Below are 14986 nucleotides of genomic sequence, written 5' to 3'. Positions count from 1 at the left end.
TTTTCTTGTTGGGTTTACTCGCAGGATATGAATCTTTAATTCCTGGAGACTCCAGGACAATCCTGGGCAGTTGGCAACCATTGTTCCCTCTAATTTTGTTTAGGGCTGCTTGGCCCCTTTAACTGGCGGCACAGCCCATTCAAAATTTCAATTTTTCCATTTGAAAAGCTGGTCTTGGGCTGCGCAGGACCTCCAGAGTGGTGCATGGCTGCGCAGCTTAAAGGGAGCATTTGGTGGCAACCCGAGTTGAAGATAAGGAGCCATTAGGTTCCCAATGATTTGAAATGGAGAGAACTAATAGTATTAATCACGAGTTCAGTCACATCAATATTTTAGCTCTGGAAAGGGTACAAGTCCATTGATTTTGCATTCCAACCAATGAATAGATTAACGATTTCTTGTATTGCTGGGTAGTTTTACTCGATCGAGCTCTGTACATACCAAATACTTCATTTTCCTCTGATCCATCCCTGGTCAGGCTTTGAGTCTCCATTTTGGTCCCAGCATTTGTTTTAATGGGTGAGCTGGTCTGAAATAAAAACAAAATACAAATGGTTAATAAGTGAGGCCCCACTTCACTTCTGAGAGAATCATGCTGGAAGATGTGGTGGGATTCACTGTGGCAAGAAAAGCACATCACTCCACCTCAATATTCTTTATAATAATATAGGTAAAAAGAAAGACGGCTGCAAAGAACATAAGAAAAAACATAAGAAATAGGAGCAGGATTAGGCCATTTAGCCCCTCGAGCTTGCTCCGCCATTCAATAAGATCATGGCTGATCTGATCTTGGGCTCAGCACCCTGCCCGTTCCCCATAACCCTTCACTCCCTTATCGTTCAAAAATCTGTCTATCTCCACCTTAAATATATTCAATGACCCAGCCTCCTCAGCTCTCTGGGGCAGAGAATTCCAGATTTACAACCCTCAGAGAAGAAATTCCTCCTCATCTTAGTTCTAAATGGGCGACCCCTTATTCTGAAACTATGCCCCCTAGTTTTAGATTCCCCACAAGTGGAAACATCCTCCCTGCATCTACCTTGTCGAGCCCCCTCAGTATCTTATGTGTTTCAATAAGATCACCTCTCATTCTTCTGAACTCCAATGTGTATAGGCCCAACTTGCTCAACCTTTCTTCATAAGTCAACCCCCTCATCTCCTGAATCAACCTAGTGAACCTTCTCTGAACTGCCTCCAATACAAGTATATCCCTCCTTAAATAAGGAGACCAAAACTGTACGCAGTACTCTAGATGTGGCCTCACCAATACCCTGTGCGTATAGTGCCACCACTATATCCAGCCAGAATGGAGATGATTAGGTAATTCCCCCGTCAATCTCCCCTGGAGACCACACTGCTGTAAGTGACTGGGATTGATTTTATGCACATCATTTGTATTGGTGTAACTATCCTCCACTTACTGCATTCTGCTGCAGAAATAATTCTGCTTTTATCGGGAGATGTTTCTGTAATTTCAGGAGTTCTATTTGTTGTAGTTCAGAGATACTCTTTTTAAATAGACTCTGTTTGCTGTAAAATAGACTGTTTGCCATAAGCCCCGTCACGCCACCAACTCATTGGCTGACACAGTGACGTCAACAGACATAAGAAAGACTTGCATTTCTATTGCACCTTTCACGATCTCGGGATGTCCCAAAGTGCTTTACAGCCAATAAAGTCCTTTTGAAGTGTACCCAATGTTGGCCAATTTGCATATAGCAAGGTCGCACATACAGCAATGTGAAAATGACTAGATAATGTTTTCAGTAATGTTGATTGAAGGATAAATATTGGCCAGGGCACCGGGGAGATCGTCCCTGATCTTCTTCAAAATAGTCCCGTGAGATCTTTTCCATGCACCTAAGAGGGTAGAGTGGCCTCGGTTTAATGTCTCATCCGAATGACGGATTTGATTGAACTTTGCAATTTAATTTTATTTCCCTTGGCTTGGTGAAGGAGGGCTGCTTAACCCTATTTAACTGAAGGAAAAAAATGCTCATTGCCCCCTGTACCATTAATGATAAAAAAAAACTCAGCTTCCTGAAGGTGTTGTATATAAACAAGATGCAATAGGAATTGAGAGAATTTTCACAATGTGGTATTATTTTCTATGCACGTCAATTTAATGTTTCTGTTTCATTAATATTCTTTTAAGTTTTCTTCTCAGAAGCTCTGAAAGAGATTTCAATAGGCTGCAAGAGCAATATGTTCCCAATATCAAATTATCTCCTGGCCTTCTGCACTTTTTACTCAATTACTCTCGCTCATTATTAGATCTGCAGAATTATGTAACAAATTATACAAAACCGAGGCTCCATGCCTGCATTCACAAACCCAATAAGATGTGAAGAAATTTCTAATCTGCTTTAGAATTTGTTTTCATTAAAACTACTCCTTTAAATCCCATTTCAGAGCAGAAATCTATATTTTAACTGGCGTCCAGCCAATTTCAAACTCCAGCTCTGTCTTTACAAACATTCTGTTGGCTGACAAAGATATTTTTGTGCTGTGCGTGCTCACGTTGAATAGATATTTGAATGAACTGACACATAGCTATCCAACCCTGGGAGAATGGGAAAGTTGGAATAGGCTGCCACCCAGTGCAGTAACAAGTAACTAAAATAAAAGGAACCAGATGGTGCAATAGATTAGTGCCCTGGATCCCAGGTTCAAATCCATATCTGATGGAAGGTACCCGGGAGACAGCGGGGGCAAAATTGCCCCACGCTCTGCAGAGTAACCTACTGAGGTTGGGACATTTATTGCCCGGACTAGAAGTTCCGCCCCGGCGCAGAATTCGGCCCTTCCATCCCTCAACGGAGGTGGAGCGATATCGGAGGCGCTTCATGTCCGTGGAGGGGCGCTCCTTGGGCGGTAGTATGGTCTGAGTCCAGCGCCACGCTCCAGAGGCCAGCGTCCCCGCTGGCAATGTTAGTGCTATGCAGATGCTCCACGTAGCACTGACAAGGCAGAATGTCCTTCCCCTTCAATTAAAGGGGAGGGCCGACACCCATGACCGAGCGCCAGGCTGCAGGATGGCAGCCCAGATGGTCGACAGAAAAATATGGTGGCCCACGACGCAAACGGCCTCCCCTTTAAGGCGCGTCTCGGCAGCGGATGTCCACCAGCTTCATGACTCACAGGGCAGTGAGGGGTCAGTGCACATGGTGATGATGTCATTGCCAGTTGTACGCTGGCCTGGGGTGCAAAGCGTGGGGTGCGATGCTAACGACACAGCATCCTCCAAATCTCTGGGGCAATTTCCCCAGAGGTGTTACTGACCCCTTGCCCCAGGCGATAACCTCATTACTCCCCCCGGAGGCCTTAATGGAGCCATAAAAAAGGCCAATTTCGTCCCCACTGGGTTTGAGCAGTTGAAAGATGACAGTTCAGTTCTTACCTTGATAATTCTTGGTCTGTATGAGTTCACGATACGACTGTCCAAAATATTATATAAATTATTTAGGACTAATTATAAAAAAACATTTATTATCAGAGTTGTGTTTAGACTCTAAAGGGGTGAAATTCATTATCACCCTGTTTGGGGGCGGTAACTTCTAATAGCTGGGAAACTTAGCGCCAGCACTAATGCTTCCCAGCTTTCATAAAATTGACTTTAGCGCTCCAGGAAGGAAGTGGAGCACGAAATCAAGTGCACCACTTCCTTCTTGGAGCACTAAGGGTCACAGGCAGGGTGGAGACCTCAGCAGTGCTGAACACTGGGCCGTGCAGCACTGCCACGTTCAAAGGTCCCTTCCCTCTCTTCAAGGCAAGGGCCATCGTTGAAGGCTCTGCAATTTAAAAGTGACCTAGCTGGACCGCCAAGGGAGCAGCGATCCCGTGGATCAGCCTGGCACTCAGTCAGAGTGTCAGGCTGAACAATCGCGGACAGGAACCCGTGAAGAAAACAGCATCAACAATGGTAAGTTGTTTGTTTTGTTTTTAAACTTACCTCGACCATCTCGCCTTTAATTATCGCCCCAGAAGTGGCTGGCCTCCCGATTCTCACCTCCTGCAGCTGTTGGTGTTTTCTGCCGGCGCTGCTGCAGGGGGTGGAAGGTAATTTCGGGTCCAGGGTGCTAACGGGGCGATGCGCACGACGATGACGTCACAATCTCCGGGCACAGATGATCGGGGCGCAATGCTGTAGCGCTGTCGCTAAACTCCCGCCCAATATAGCCAGAGTCGTTGTCAATTCCACCCGGCCAAAGGCATTTAGCCACGGGAGGCACGATTGCACCCAATTTCTCCCCCTAAGTATGTATTCCAATTTAAGAGGTCTTGGTTGGATGGATGGTGCCTTTTTTTCCCTGTAGCTCTGAAAATTTAATTTGTTCCGCAATTCTAGGTTCTGAAACAAAAGATATGCACCCATTCCAAAGTCGATATGTCAGATTGTTGGACATCTTTAAAATCCACTAGATGGATGTCTCTCAAGCTAAGGGAGAAGCAAATTCAAAAGGACAAGTGATACGAATAAGTGCTTGCACTGACCACGAGATGTGCCCCAGGTAAGTAAAAATAGTTTCAATAACAAAAAATTGAATCTTTGTTAAAGGCTATTCCACCTGCTCTTTGATGATGCAGTCCCTCCATTCTACAATGCAAGAGACAGACCACACAAAGGCCCCAAGTTTCCACATGATTTGCTCCTGATTTTTAGGAGCAACTGGTGGAGAACGGAGTATCTTAGAAATCGGAATTCTCCACATTTAAGTTTTCTGCAGTTCTAGTCAGGTAGAAAAGTTTCACTTTTGAACAGAATTTTTTTTTCAAAAGGGGGCGTGTGCGGCCACTGACGCCTGATTTGAAAGTTTCCACAGTGAAAACGTACTCCAAACTAACTTAGAATGGAGCAAGTGAAGATTTTTGTAGGCTTGAAAAAACCTTGTCTAGACATTAAAAAATCAGGCGCAGGTTACAAATTAGACGTTGGGAACGGTGGGGGGGGGGTGGGGGGGGGGGAAGGGAAGTCATTACATTCTACAATAAATCCTTAGTTATACTTATACAAATAAATCCAACCTGAATAAAAATTTATAAGCAAAGAAAAGATCAAATAAACCATGTTCCTACCTGTGTGAAAGTGCTTCAGGCAGGCCTTTCAGGCAGCGGTTTCCCGACGGCAGGGGGGGGGGGAGGCAGTGAGGGCCCGACCGACGGCAGCGAAGGGGAGGCAGGGAGAAGGCTGCAGGAAGCCTCAGAAGTTGAGGCAGCCGTTCCCGACGGGCCCGACCGACGGCAGGGGGAGAAAGCTGAAAGAAGCCCCAGTGCTGATCATGGAAGGGCAATGTGGTTTTAGTAAAAAATGTTAAAAATTGAACAGCTACAAAGAACCACAAAAATGGCCGAGTGCCAATGTTTCCTTCACACTGCGCGTGCGCGAACGCTCCAACGCGCACTCGCAGGGTTGCCGGCACGAAAAAAACTCATTTAAATGGTACCCGCCCCCTCCTACTTACAAAATCGGTGTGAGTGGTAGGCTCCGCCCCCTGGGCGCCGCGCCAAGCTGACATCGAGCTGCAAAGCGCTCGAGAATAGCACGTTTTTTTTCAGGCGCCGTTTTCGGCGTGAAAAACGGGCGCCCAGCTCAGAGGGGCGCCATTTTACCGCGTGTGGAAACTTGGGGCCAAAGAGTTTGTTAAATACACATAATGAAAATTTCATCCACAAATTCCTGACTGTTCAGTTTTTGTGTTCCCCTACACCTTCCGCCCTCTCGCCCCCCCAACCCCCACCACCGTTCATCAGGAACAGGTTTTTTAGAGATGTCCTCAACAGGTGTTCGGCCTCTTGTATATGTTAATTAGGATAATGGGCCTGACTAATTTAGCAGTGGGCCCAACGCCTTGCTCAGATCGGGATCAAGCCTTCTTGCTGCTAAATCAGTGTGCTTTGTGGCTTGCGCCCGCTTTATGCCCAAGATACAGACGCAATGCATACTGATTTCTCCCCCAAAGACTAATTACAGATCTCTGTCATTTGTCCATACTCGCAAAACGAATACATTCTATTTAACTTGCTCGCTAAATAGTTGCGCTGGGAAGGGCAAAACGAGCAAAAGAAATTTTGGAAGCTTTATTTGACCAGAATCTTTTTCGACAAAAAACAACCTTTAGACCCCAATTCTTATCAATCCCTTGACTCTCTCTCTCTCTCTCTCGCTCTCTCTCTCTCTTGCTGGTAAATGCCAAGTACCAATCCCCAATTTGACCCCAGCATTATTCCCCCGTGCACAAATGGCAAGGTCCGTGGAGTCCAGTGTATTGGGGTTCATACCTTGTCATACGCTGTGGGAGGAGGTCGGTGCCCTGAGTTTGGGCTGCTGCTTGGGTAAGTGCTTGAGCTCGGGATCGGGGCCTCGGAGTTGGGATCGGTGGGGGGAAGCGGAGGGCAAGAACATAAGAATTAGGAGGAGTAGGCCATTCAGCCCCTTCAGCCTGCTCTACCATTCAATACGATCCTGGCTGATCTTTGGCCTCAACTCCACTTTCCTGTGCTATCCCATTGGGGGAGGCCCGGGTTTCATGATCGGGAGCGGTCGCGATCGGGATGCTGATTGTGGCAAGTACTTAGCTTTTATTTATTTACGTGATGTTTAGGGTTGGTTTTCCCAGAGGAACTCGGGGAAAACCAATGTTGCAGCGGGGGCCCCATACTTACATATGCAAAGGGCTTCAGGTGTGGGTAAAGGACGCCTGGAAAGTCTTTACCAAATATGGCAGGTGGCGCACTTCCGGTCGGGGGCTTAGGAGGCCGCGTGGCGTCTGAAAAACGGGTGCTACCATGGCCCAATTTACTCCCCAATGTGAGATACATGGCATAACAACTCTTTTGTTATAAAACATTGCATCGTCCAATTCACCAAATGCAGCGCTGCTAATATATGATAGCGCACAGTCACGGCACTCTTTAATTTCCTTAAAGGAGAACTTATGAAAGTCAGTAACTCGTGAATGACTAGTCAGGAGAAGAGAAAGCAAACCCAGCCAAAATATTTCTTGAAAAGTGTTTTACTCACCTTTCGGTTTCCCCCTCAACCGACTGACTACGGCTCACAATACTGCGGTCAAGGGAGGGGGATGTGGCAGCAAACGCTATCGCAGATCAGCTGTCTGCTATACACCCTGCTGGATTTTACTGCCCTTGCCTGGCGCTGTCACATTTCACACTGACTTGATTAAGCTTACTTGTAAATTTGACTTTTGAGTGCAGTCTTTAATGTCATTTCTAGGATGAGCCTGCAGTTGGCATCTTGACCCTGAGCTATTACTGGCTGAAGAGAGCCATCACCTACACCTGTGCCTGCAATTGTCAAGACACAGCAGTCCAAGAGCATGCAATATGGATTTTCCTAAAATCACACAGCATAGAGGGAGGCCATTCGGCCCATCGTGCCTGTGCCGGCTCTTTGAAGAGCTATCCAATTAGACCCACTCCCCGTGCTCTTTCCCCATAGTCCTGCAAATGTGTCCTTTTCTTCGTCTTTATCCAATTCTTTTTTGAAAGTTACTATTAAATCTGTACCCACCAGCCTTTCAGGCAGTGCATTCCAGATCATAACAACTCGCTGCGTAAAAAATATTCTCCTCAATCACCATGCTAGTTTCGGCCAGTGGAAACAGTTTCTCCATATTTAATCCATCAAAATGTCTTATCTTCCCCCTGGTTCTTTTGCCAATTAGCTTAAATAAGAACATAAGAAATAGGAGGAGGAGAAGGCCTATTGGCCCCTCGAGCCTGCTCCGCCATTTAATAAGATCATGGCTGATCTGATCATGGACTCAGCTCCACTTCCCTCCTCACTCCCCAGAACCCTTTATTCCCTTATCGCTCAAAAATCTGGCTATCTCCACCTTAAATATATTTAATGACCCAGCCTCCACAACTCTCTGGGGCAGAGAATTCCACAGATTTACAAACCTCAGAAGAAATTCCTCCTCATCTCAGTTCTAAATGGGCGACCTCTTATTCTGAAACTATGCCCCCTAGTTCTAGATTCCCCCATCTACTTGTTGAGCCCCCTTAGTATCTTAGATATTTCAATAAGATCACCTCGCATTCTTCTAAACCCCAATGAGTATAAGCACCAACCTGCTCAACCTATCTTCATAAGTCAACGCACTCATCTCCGGAATCAACCTAGTGAATCTTCTCTGAACAGCCTCCAATGCACGTATATTCTTCCTTAAATATGGAGACTAAAACTGTACGCAGTACTCTAGGTGTGGCCTCACCGATACCCTGTACTAATAATCCGAATAACCCTGTAATAATCTGTGTCCTCTGGTTACCTAACCTCGTGCTTGTTTCTCCTCATTTACTTGATCATAATTCTGAACACCTGTTTATATCGTCCCTTAACCTTCTCTGCTCGAAGGAGAACAATCCCAGCTTCTCTAGTCTCTCCACATAACTGAAGTAACATCACTACATGTAGTAACCAATCAGAACAATCCTTCCCATCCCTTCCCTTCCCACAATCATTCATGGCTGTTTGCACATGAAAAATATCGGTCCCTTCACAACTCTGATCACATCAGTAATGCTGCAAACTGCAATGTAGCACTGCAACAAGATGGATCAGCGAGTATGCTTTCAGAATTATTTGGACACAAAAATAAAGCTTCCATGTTCCTGCTTTTCCTAATCTTTTCCAATCGGAGTCTTTGAATCTCGCTATTCTTGCTCTCCCATCATATACACTCGGCAATCTCAAACCCCACAGCCCCCCCAATAAAAATTCATACACAAAAGGGAGCTGGACTGGTTCCTGACTGGGGCAGCAATCACATCCTTTAGAAGGCAAGTGACTTCATAGAGAACACTTGGTCCGCGTGATCTCCTCGACTGGTTTCAATCGCCTGAGGGGGTTGGAGAGGAATTTTCCAGATAATTTCTTTCCCTTATTGGTCCTGGGTTTTTCTCTGTTTTTTTTTTTGTTCAATGGACCAAATGGTCCTTTCAATATCATATGTTCGTATGTGTGGAAAGTATTTTTATCTAAGCTGATACCATACGGTATTTGTGTGCCTTTTGATTAAAATGGAGTCCTGGCCCTTCCAGAACTTTCTGCATTTTAGCAGTCAGCTTGCATAAACAGCTAAACCTGCTGTTAGATGGCTGATGGCCATCAGACAGCTAGGAGACAAGTCATGCTGAGACAAGTAACCCCCCATGGTGCTCTCCTATTGTCTACACTACAGGAGTTCCATGTCACCCCACCCTTATCTTCTAGCCATTATCTCTTTCCGAGACCTCATCCATTTGATGCAAACAGATAAACTGACCAGGAAATTGAAACAATCCTGACACAATACAAGACAGGTGATAGCCCATTACCTATGACTCATGGAGTAATGGCCGTTTGGCTTTCTGATAACCCTGACAAAAGGAAATATCTGGACACCATGTCAGGACCAGGATATAGTAATTAACTCTTTATCTGTATTCACTGACTGTGAGACAGAGCAATACACAGGGAGAGGCCAGAACTTTGGTTTTACTGTATAAATATCTTGTTAAACTGAACCATTTCGGAGGTGTTCATTTAGCCCTTGACTGAGTGAAACCTACCCCTTGCGAGCAAGTAAAAAAAAAAGGAAACTTCTACCGGAGCTGTAAGTGTCGGAGTCATTCTTTTCGGAGGTCGAGATTTCGACAGTTATTGGAGGTCCCACCGAGATGCATACTCTCTGTTCTGTGAGTAAAACGGATACAGGCATAGTGCCTCTCCAGTGAAAGGCTTCAGTGGCCAAACAAGGTGAGCCTTTGCTCACAAGAGGTTTCTTCACTGTTGAATCGCAGATGTAATCTGTTGTCCACAGCTGAGGTACTGCATCTACAAGACTCGGCATTTAAAAGTTAAAGGTATTTTTTTTTATAACCATTTCTTTCTCAGCTCGCCAGCAGAAGAGAACAGGTTCTGGAAAAAACCTCGAGACAGCCCGGGGAAGGTTTCAGTAGGTAAGGGAGCGCTAGTCGATCGAAAAGGGTTCCAGGTTCTTATGTGATAAGATTTTTATTGTTTTTAATTCGGAAGGGGTTCTTATGTGATAAGACTATTAAAAAAAAAGAAAAAAGAAAGCGCTAATCGATCGAAGGTTCTTATGTGATAAGATTTTTATTGTTTTTAATTCGGAAGGGGTTCTTATGTGATAAGACTATAAAAAAAAAGAGCGCAATCGATCAAAGAGTTTGGGTACGGAACCTTAAGTTTTATCAGCTGTTATTAGGATAAGTTAAGGACTCGGTCTGTAGTGGCGTACAACGCAGACTGAGAATTTGTTTAGAGGTTATGATTTGTGTACTCACGGGAATATTGTTTGTTGTCCTTGTATTACTGTTGTGTGCAATACCTTTATGAGTCATTGCCATTAGAGAAACGGGAAGAGTCACTAGGGAAAGTTGTGATTCAAAAAAAAACACAAGGATTGATTAAGAAAAGAAACAGTAACTGATTGATCAACTACGATTGGTTCGTGCCAACATATCTCACACACCCAGACTGAGCCCGAATTAAGAGCCTTTTCAGGCCACGTAACGGCCAGGAGAAGTGGGCGTAGAGAACTCGGTTGGCCGAAAGGATTGTGAGATCAGAAACTGTGGGAAAATCTTAATCATCCAGAATGGGTGCCGGAGCAAGTTAAAACACCAAAAGGCACACCAGCCTATGTCATGCTCCAGAATTGTGGTCAGTCTTCAATTGACCAAAGAAACAAAAACGGTAAAGTGGACTAAGGGTGAAAACAGGCCATTTCCACCCGATGGTTCATTTAATTTAGAGAGAACAACTTGTCTCCAGGAGTGTCTTATAAACAGAGATCCAGGTAGAAAAAAAAAGGAAAGTAATAGAAAAGGCCTGGGTTCCGATTCTTCAAGTCCATGTAAAATTAACAGAGGAAGTAAATCAAATGTAAAAAAAAGAGAACCTGATAGTGACTTATGGATTCAAAAAAAAATGAAGCTAGCAAAAGAAAAAGCTTTATTGAGTGGAGAGAGACTTGTGAATGTCTTGTCTTTCAATGAGAGTGCGTGAATGTCTTGTCTTTGAATGAGAGTGCTTCTGTCTTTTTTCCTTGTGTCTGGAAACCTGTTTGGAAAGGTTGTGGAACTGCCCGTTTGTTTTAACTCCACCCACTTTTTCAAACAAAGTGAAGTTTTTTAACCCTTCATAGTGTTGTCCTGTATGTGGGAAGTTTAAGACATTTTAAGTTAGAAGCGCAGGTGTGGATTTATTCGGATGAGAGGTTACGGAGCTAGGAAATGCACAAAGGATAGGTTTGTTGAGACATGGTCCCGGTGGTTAAAAGTTGTAATGCCTTTTTTTTTTAAAAAGCCTTTGTGGGTCTCTCGAGGTGCAGGCTGGGGGAGTACACTCTCATTGTCCTTGGTGTAAATTCTTGGTACAAAAGCTTCTAGCTCAGTAAGAGGATTTTTTTTGATAAAGAGTGACAGTACAATAGTTGAATTGGGATTTTGAGATATTTCAGGTGATCTCTTGATCAACATTTTGGGTGTATTGGAAAAATCTTGGGTTTGGAAGCCTTTTAATAAAATTAGAAAACAAGTACTTTACATTCTGTGATCTGTGAATCACCTTAAGCATAAATGAAAAGTCCGTGTAACACACAGATTTGTCCAGTTCAGAAGCCCACACAAATGGAGGTTTGTCCATGACCTACGAGCTGTGCATGAATCTACTATATTCTCACAATGCTTAAAGGATGTGGAATGAAGTATCCCGGAATGCTTTCCAGAACCTTAAGCAGTCCCTCACTTCAGCACCAGCCTTGGGATTACCAGATTACACTAAGCTATTCAACTTATTTGTGCATCACAAGTCGGGTTTTGCACAATCTGTTTTGACTCAGTTACATGGGGACAGGCAGCGACTGGTAGCATATTTCAGTACCCAACTAGACCCAGTGGGACGCGGACTATCGGGATGTCTTCCTTCGTTGGCAGCAGCTTATTATGCTATGCAACAGGCTCAGACAATAACTCTAAATCATCAGACCATTTTGTATATCCCACACTCTGTCGAGATTTTACTTACTAAATGTGCCACCCAACACCTAACCTCCGCAAGAACCACTAAATACGAGGTCGAACTGTTATCAAATCCGAATCTTATCATCAAAAGATGCACTACCTTAAATCCAGCCACTCTACTCCCCACGGAAGACGACGGCGAACCCCATTCATGTGAAATGGTAACCGAATTAGTGACTAAACCACATATCAATCTAACAGATGTACCAATGTGTAACCCTGAGCTAGTGTACTATGTTGACGGATCAGCCTTACGAAATGATAGGGGCCAACCTAGAGCGGCTTATGCAATTGTAACTCAGTTTAATGTTGTCGAAACAGCCTCTCTTCCAGACTCCTTTTCAGCCCAACAAGCCGAATTGTTTGCGTTAACTCAAGCCTGTATTCTGGCTGAAGGACACACAGTTAATATCTACACTGACTCCAGGTATGCTTTTGGGGTATCACATGACTATGGACAAATTTGGAAGATTCGCGGGTACCTGACTTCTTCAGGAACCCCTATCAAAAATGCAGAACAAGTGGAAAATCTCCTGCGAGCCATTCAATGCCCTTTGAAACTTGCCATTATCAAATGCCAAGCACATACAGGCCAGTCGAATGAGGTGGCACTTGGGAATGCCAGAGCTGATAATGCAGCTAAGTCAGCAGCTCTGTCGAAAGGGGGGATGCAGGTGTCATTGTTCCCACTAAGGAAAAATAATTGCTCAGACCCACTACCCACTATTAATGACATGCTGGCCTTTCAGACACAGGCCAGTACGGAGGAGGTGGTGACCTGGATGAAGGATCAATGTTATAAAATCCAGAAGGAATATGGGTTCACCATGACGGCCGCGTGGTGGCCCCTAGATCCTTACTTCCATGGATTGCCCGATGTGTTCATACATTCACACATGCAGGCAAAGGGGGATTGGCAGATTATATTTTGGCAACTTGGTATGCACCAGGTATTTCGGCAATTGCAAAACAAATCTGTGAAAATTGTGTTACCTGTCAGACAATGAATCCGGGTAAGACGGAAAAAGTAGAATCTGCCTCCCACCCAAATCCAGTCGGGCCTTTTGTACATTTACAAATGGATTTTATTGAATTACCTATGTGTATGGGATTCAAGTATGTATTAGTTATTGTAGATGTGTTCTCTAGATGGATTGAAGCCTTTCCATGTAAAAAGGCCGATGCCACTACTGTTGCTAAATGTTTGTTAAAAGAAATTGTACCGCGCTTCGGAATCCCTGCTAAGCTTTCCAGTGATAACGGGTCACATTTCACGGGAACTGTTATAAGAGAAATGTGTAAAGCTTTACAGATTAATCAACGTTTTCATTGCAGTTATCATCCACAATCAGCTGGACTTGTTGAAAGATATAATGGAATGCTTAAAAATAAGCTGGCAAAACTATGCAATGACACTGGACTGAAATGGACAGAACTGCTGCCCTTAGCTTTGATGGTAATGCGATCTGCAACCAACAGAACAACAGGCCTGTCACCGCATGAGATAGTTATGGGACGTCCCCAACGACTACCTTTTACAGCACCATTTACTGCAAAACAGATGGACATCCACAAAATGGAGGAAAATATGTTGAATTATTGTATTGCACTAACCAAATGTATTTCCAGCTTTCATTCACAGGTAAAGGAAGCCCAAGTCAAGCCAGCGGAAGGGAAGTGTCATAACCTGGAGCCAGAGGAATTCGTTTACATCAAGATTTTTAAAAGGAAAAGCAGTCTACAGCCAAGATTCGAAGGACCATACCAGGTCTTGCTGGCGACCAATACTGCAATCAAGGTAAAGGAAAGACCAACATGGATCCACGCATCCCATTGCAAACGGGCACCCGACCAGGAGGAAGGGACGAAGGCAGATGAAGTATAATGTGGATAAATGTGAGGTTATCCACTTTGGTGGTAAAAACAGAGAGACAGACTATTATCTGAATGGTGACAGATTAGGAAAAGGGGAGGTGCAAAGAGACCTGGGTGTCATGGTACATCAGTCATTGAAGGTTGGCATGCAGGTGCAGCAGGCGGTTAAGAAAGCAAATGGCATGTTGGCCTTCATAGCAAGGGGATTTGAGTACAGGGGCAGGGAGGTGTTGCTACAGTTGTACAGGGCATTGGTGAGGCCACACCTGGAGTATTGTGTACAGTTTTGGTCTCCTAACCTGAGGAAGGACATTCTTGCTATTGAGGGAGTGCAGCGAAGGTTCACCAGACTGATTCCCGGGATGGCGGGACTGACCTATCAAGAAAGACTGGATCAACTGGGCTTGTATTCACTGGAGTTCAGAAGAATGAGAGGGGACCTCATAGAAACATATAAAATTCTGACGGGGTTAGACAGGTTAGATGCAGGAAGAATGTTCCCAATGTTGGGGAAGTCCAGAACCAGGGGTCACAGTCTAAGGATAAGGGGTAAGCCATTTAGGACCGAGATGCGGAGGAACTTCTTCACCCAGAGAGTGGTGAACCTGTGGAATTCTCTACCACAGAAAGTTGTTGAGGCCAATTCACTAAATATATTCAAAAAGGAGTTAGATGAGGTCCTTACTGCTAGGGGGATCAAGGGGTATGGCGAGAAAGCAGGAATGGGGTACTGAAGTTGAATGTTCAGCCATGAACTCATTGAATGGCGGTGCAGGCTAGAAGGGCCGAATGGCCTACTCCTGCACCTATTTTCTATGTTTCTATGTTTCTATGAATCAAAGGAACAGAAAAAGGAAGACTGAATAAGGAACTGTATGGACTATGGGGACTGATGGTGCTGGGCTTGACAGGGTTTTACTTCACATTATTGATTACACCATGGGTACAGACCCACTACCGAAGGGAATTGCACGTAAACGTATTTATGGCACTGAGTCATAGGTATGCTCAAGTAAGAAACTTGTCGAGTTGTTGGATATGTTCCCATATACCTGTC

General features: G+C 44.6%; 1 protein-coding gene across 4 annotated transcripts in view; it reads right to left on the bottom strand.

Moving 5' to 3' along the window:
• The window catches only part of LOC139272308 (myelin basic protein-like), a 271092-nt gene that overhangs the window by 141510 nt on the left and 114596 nt on the right, over nt 1-14986 (bottom strand). For all 4 annotated transcript variants that reach the window (XM_070888585.1, XM_070888583.1, XM_070888584.1 and 1 more), the window contains one exon: nt 442-529. In XM_070888585.1, the coding sequence (XP_070744686.1) occupies nt 442-529 (88 nt within the window). The remainder of the gene's footprint in view (nt 1-441; nt 530-14986) is intronic.

Source organism: Pristiophorus japonicus, chromosome 1 (genome assembly GCF_044704955.1).
Source record: "Pristiophorus japonicus isolate sPriJap1 chromosome 1, sPriJap1.hap1, whole genome shotgun sequence".
NCBI classification, from domain to species: domain Eukaryota; kingdom Metazoa; phylum Chordata; class Chondrichthyes; family Pristiophoridae; genus Pristiophorus; species Pristiophorus japonicus.
This window is presented reverse-complemented; position numbering and strand designations above follow the sequence as displayed.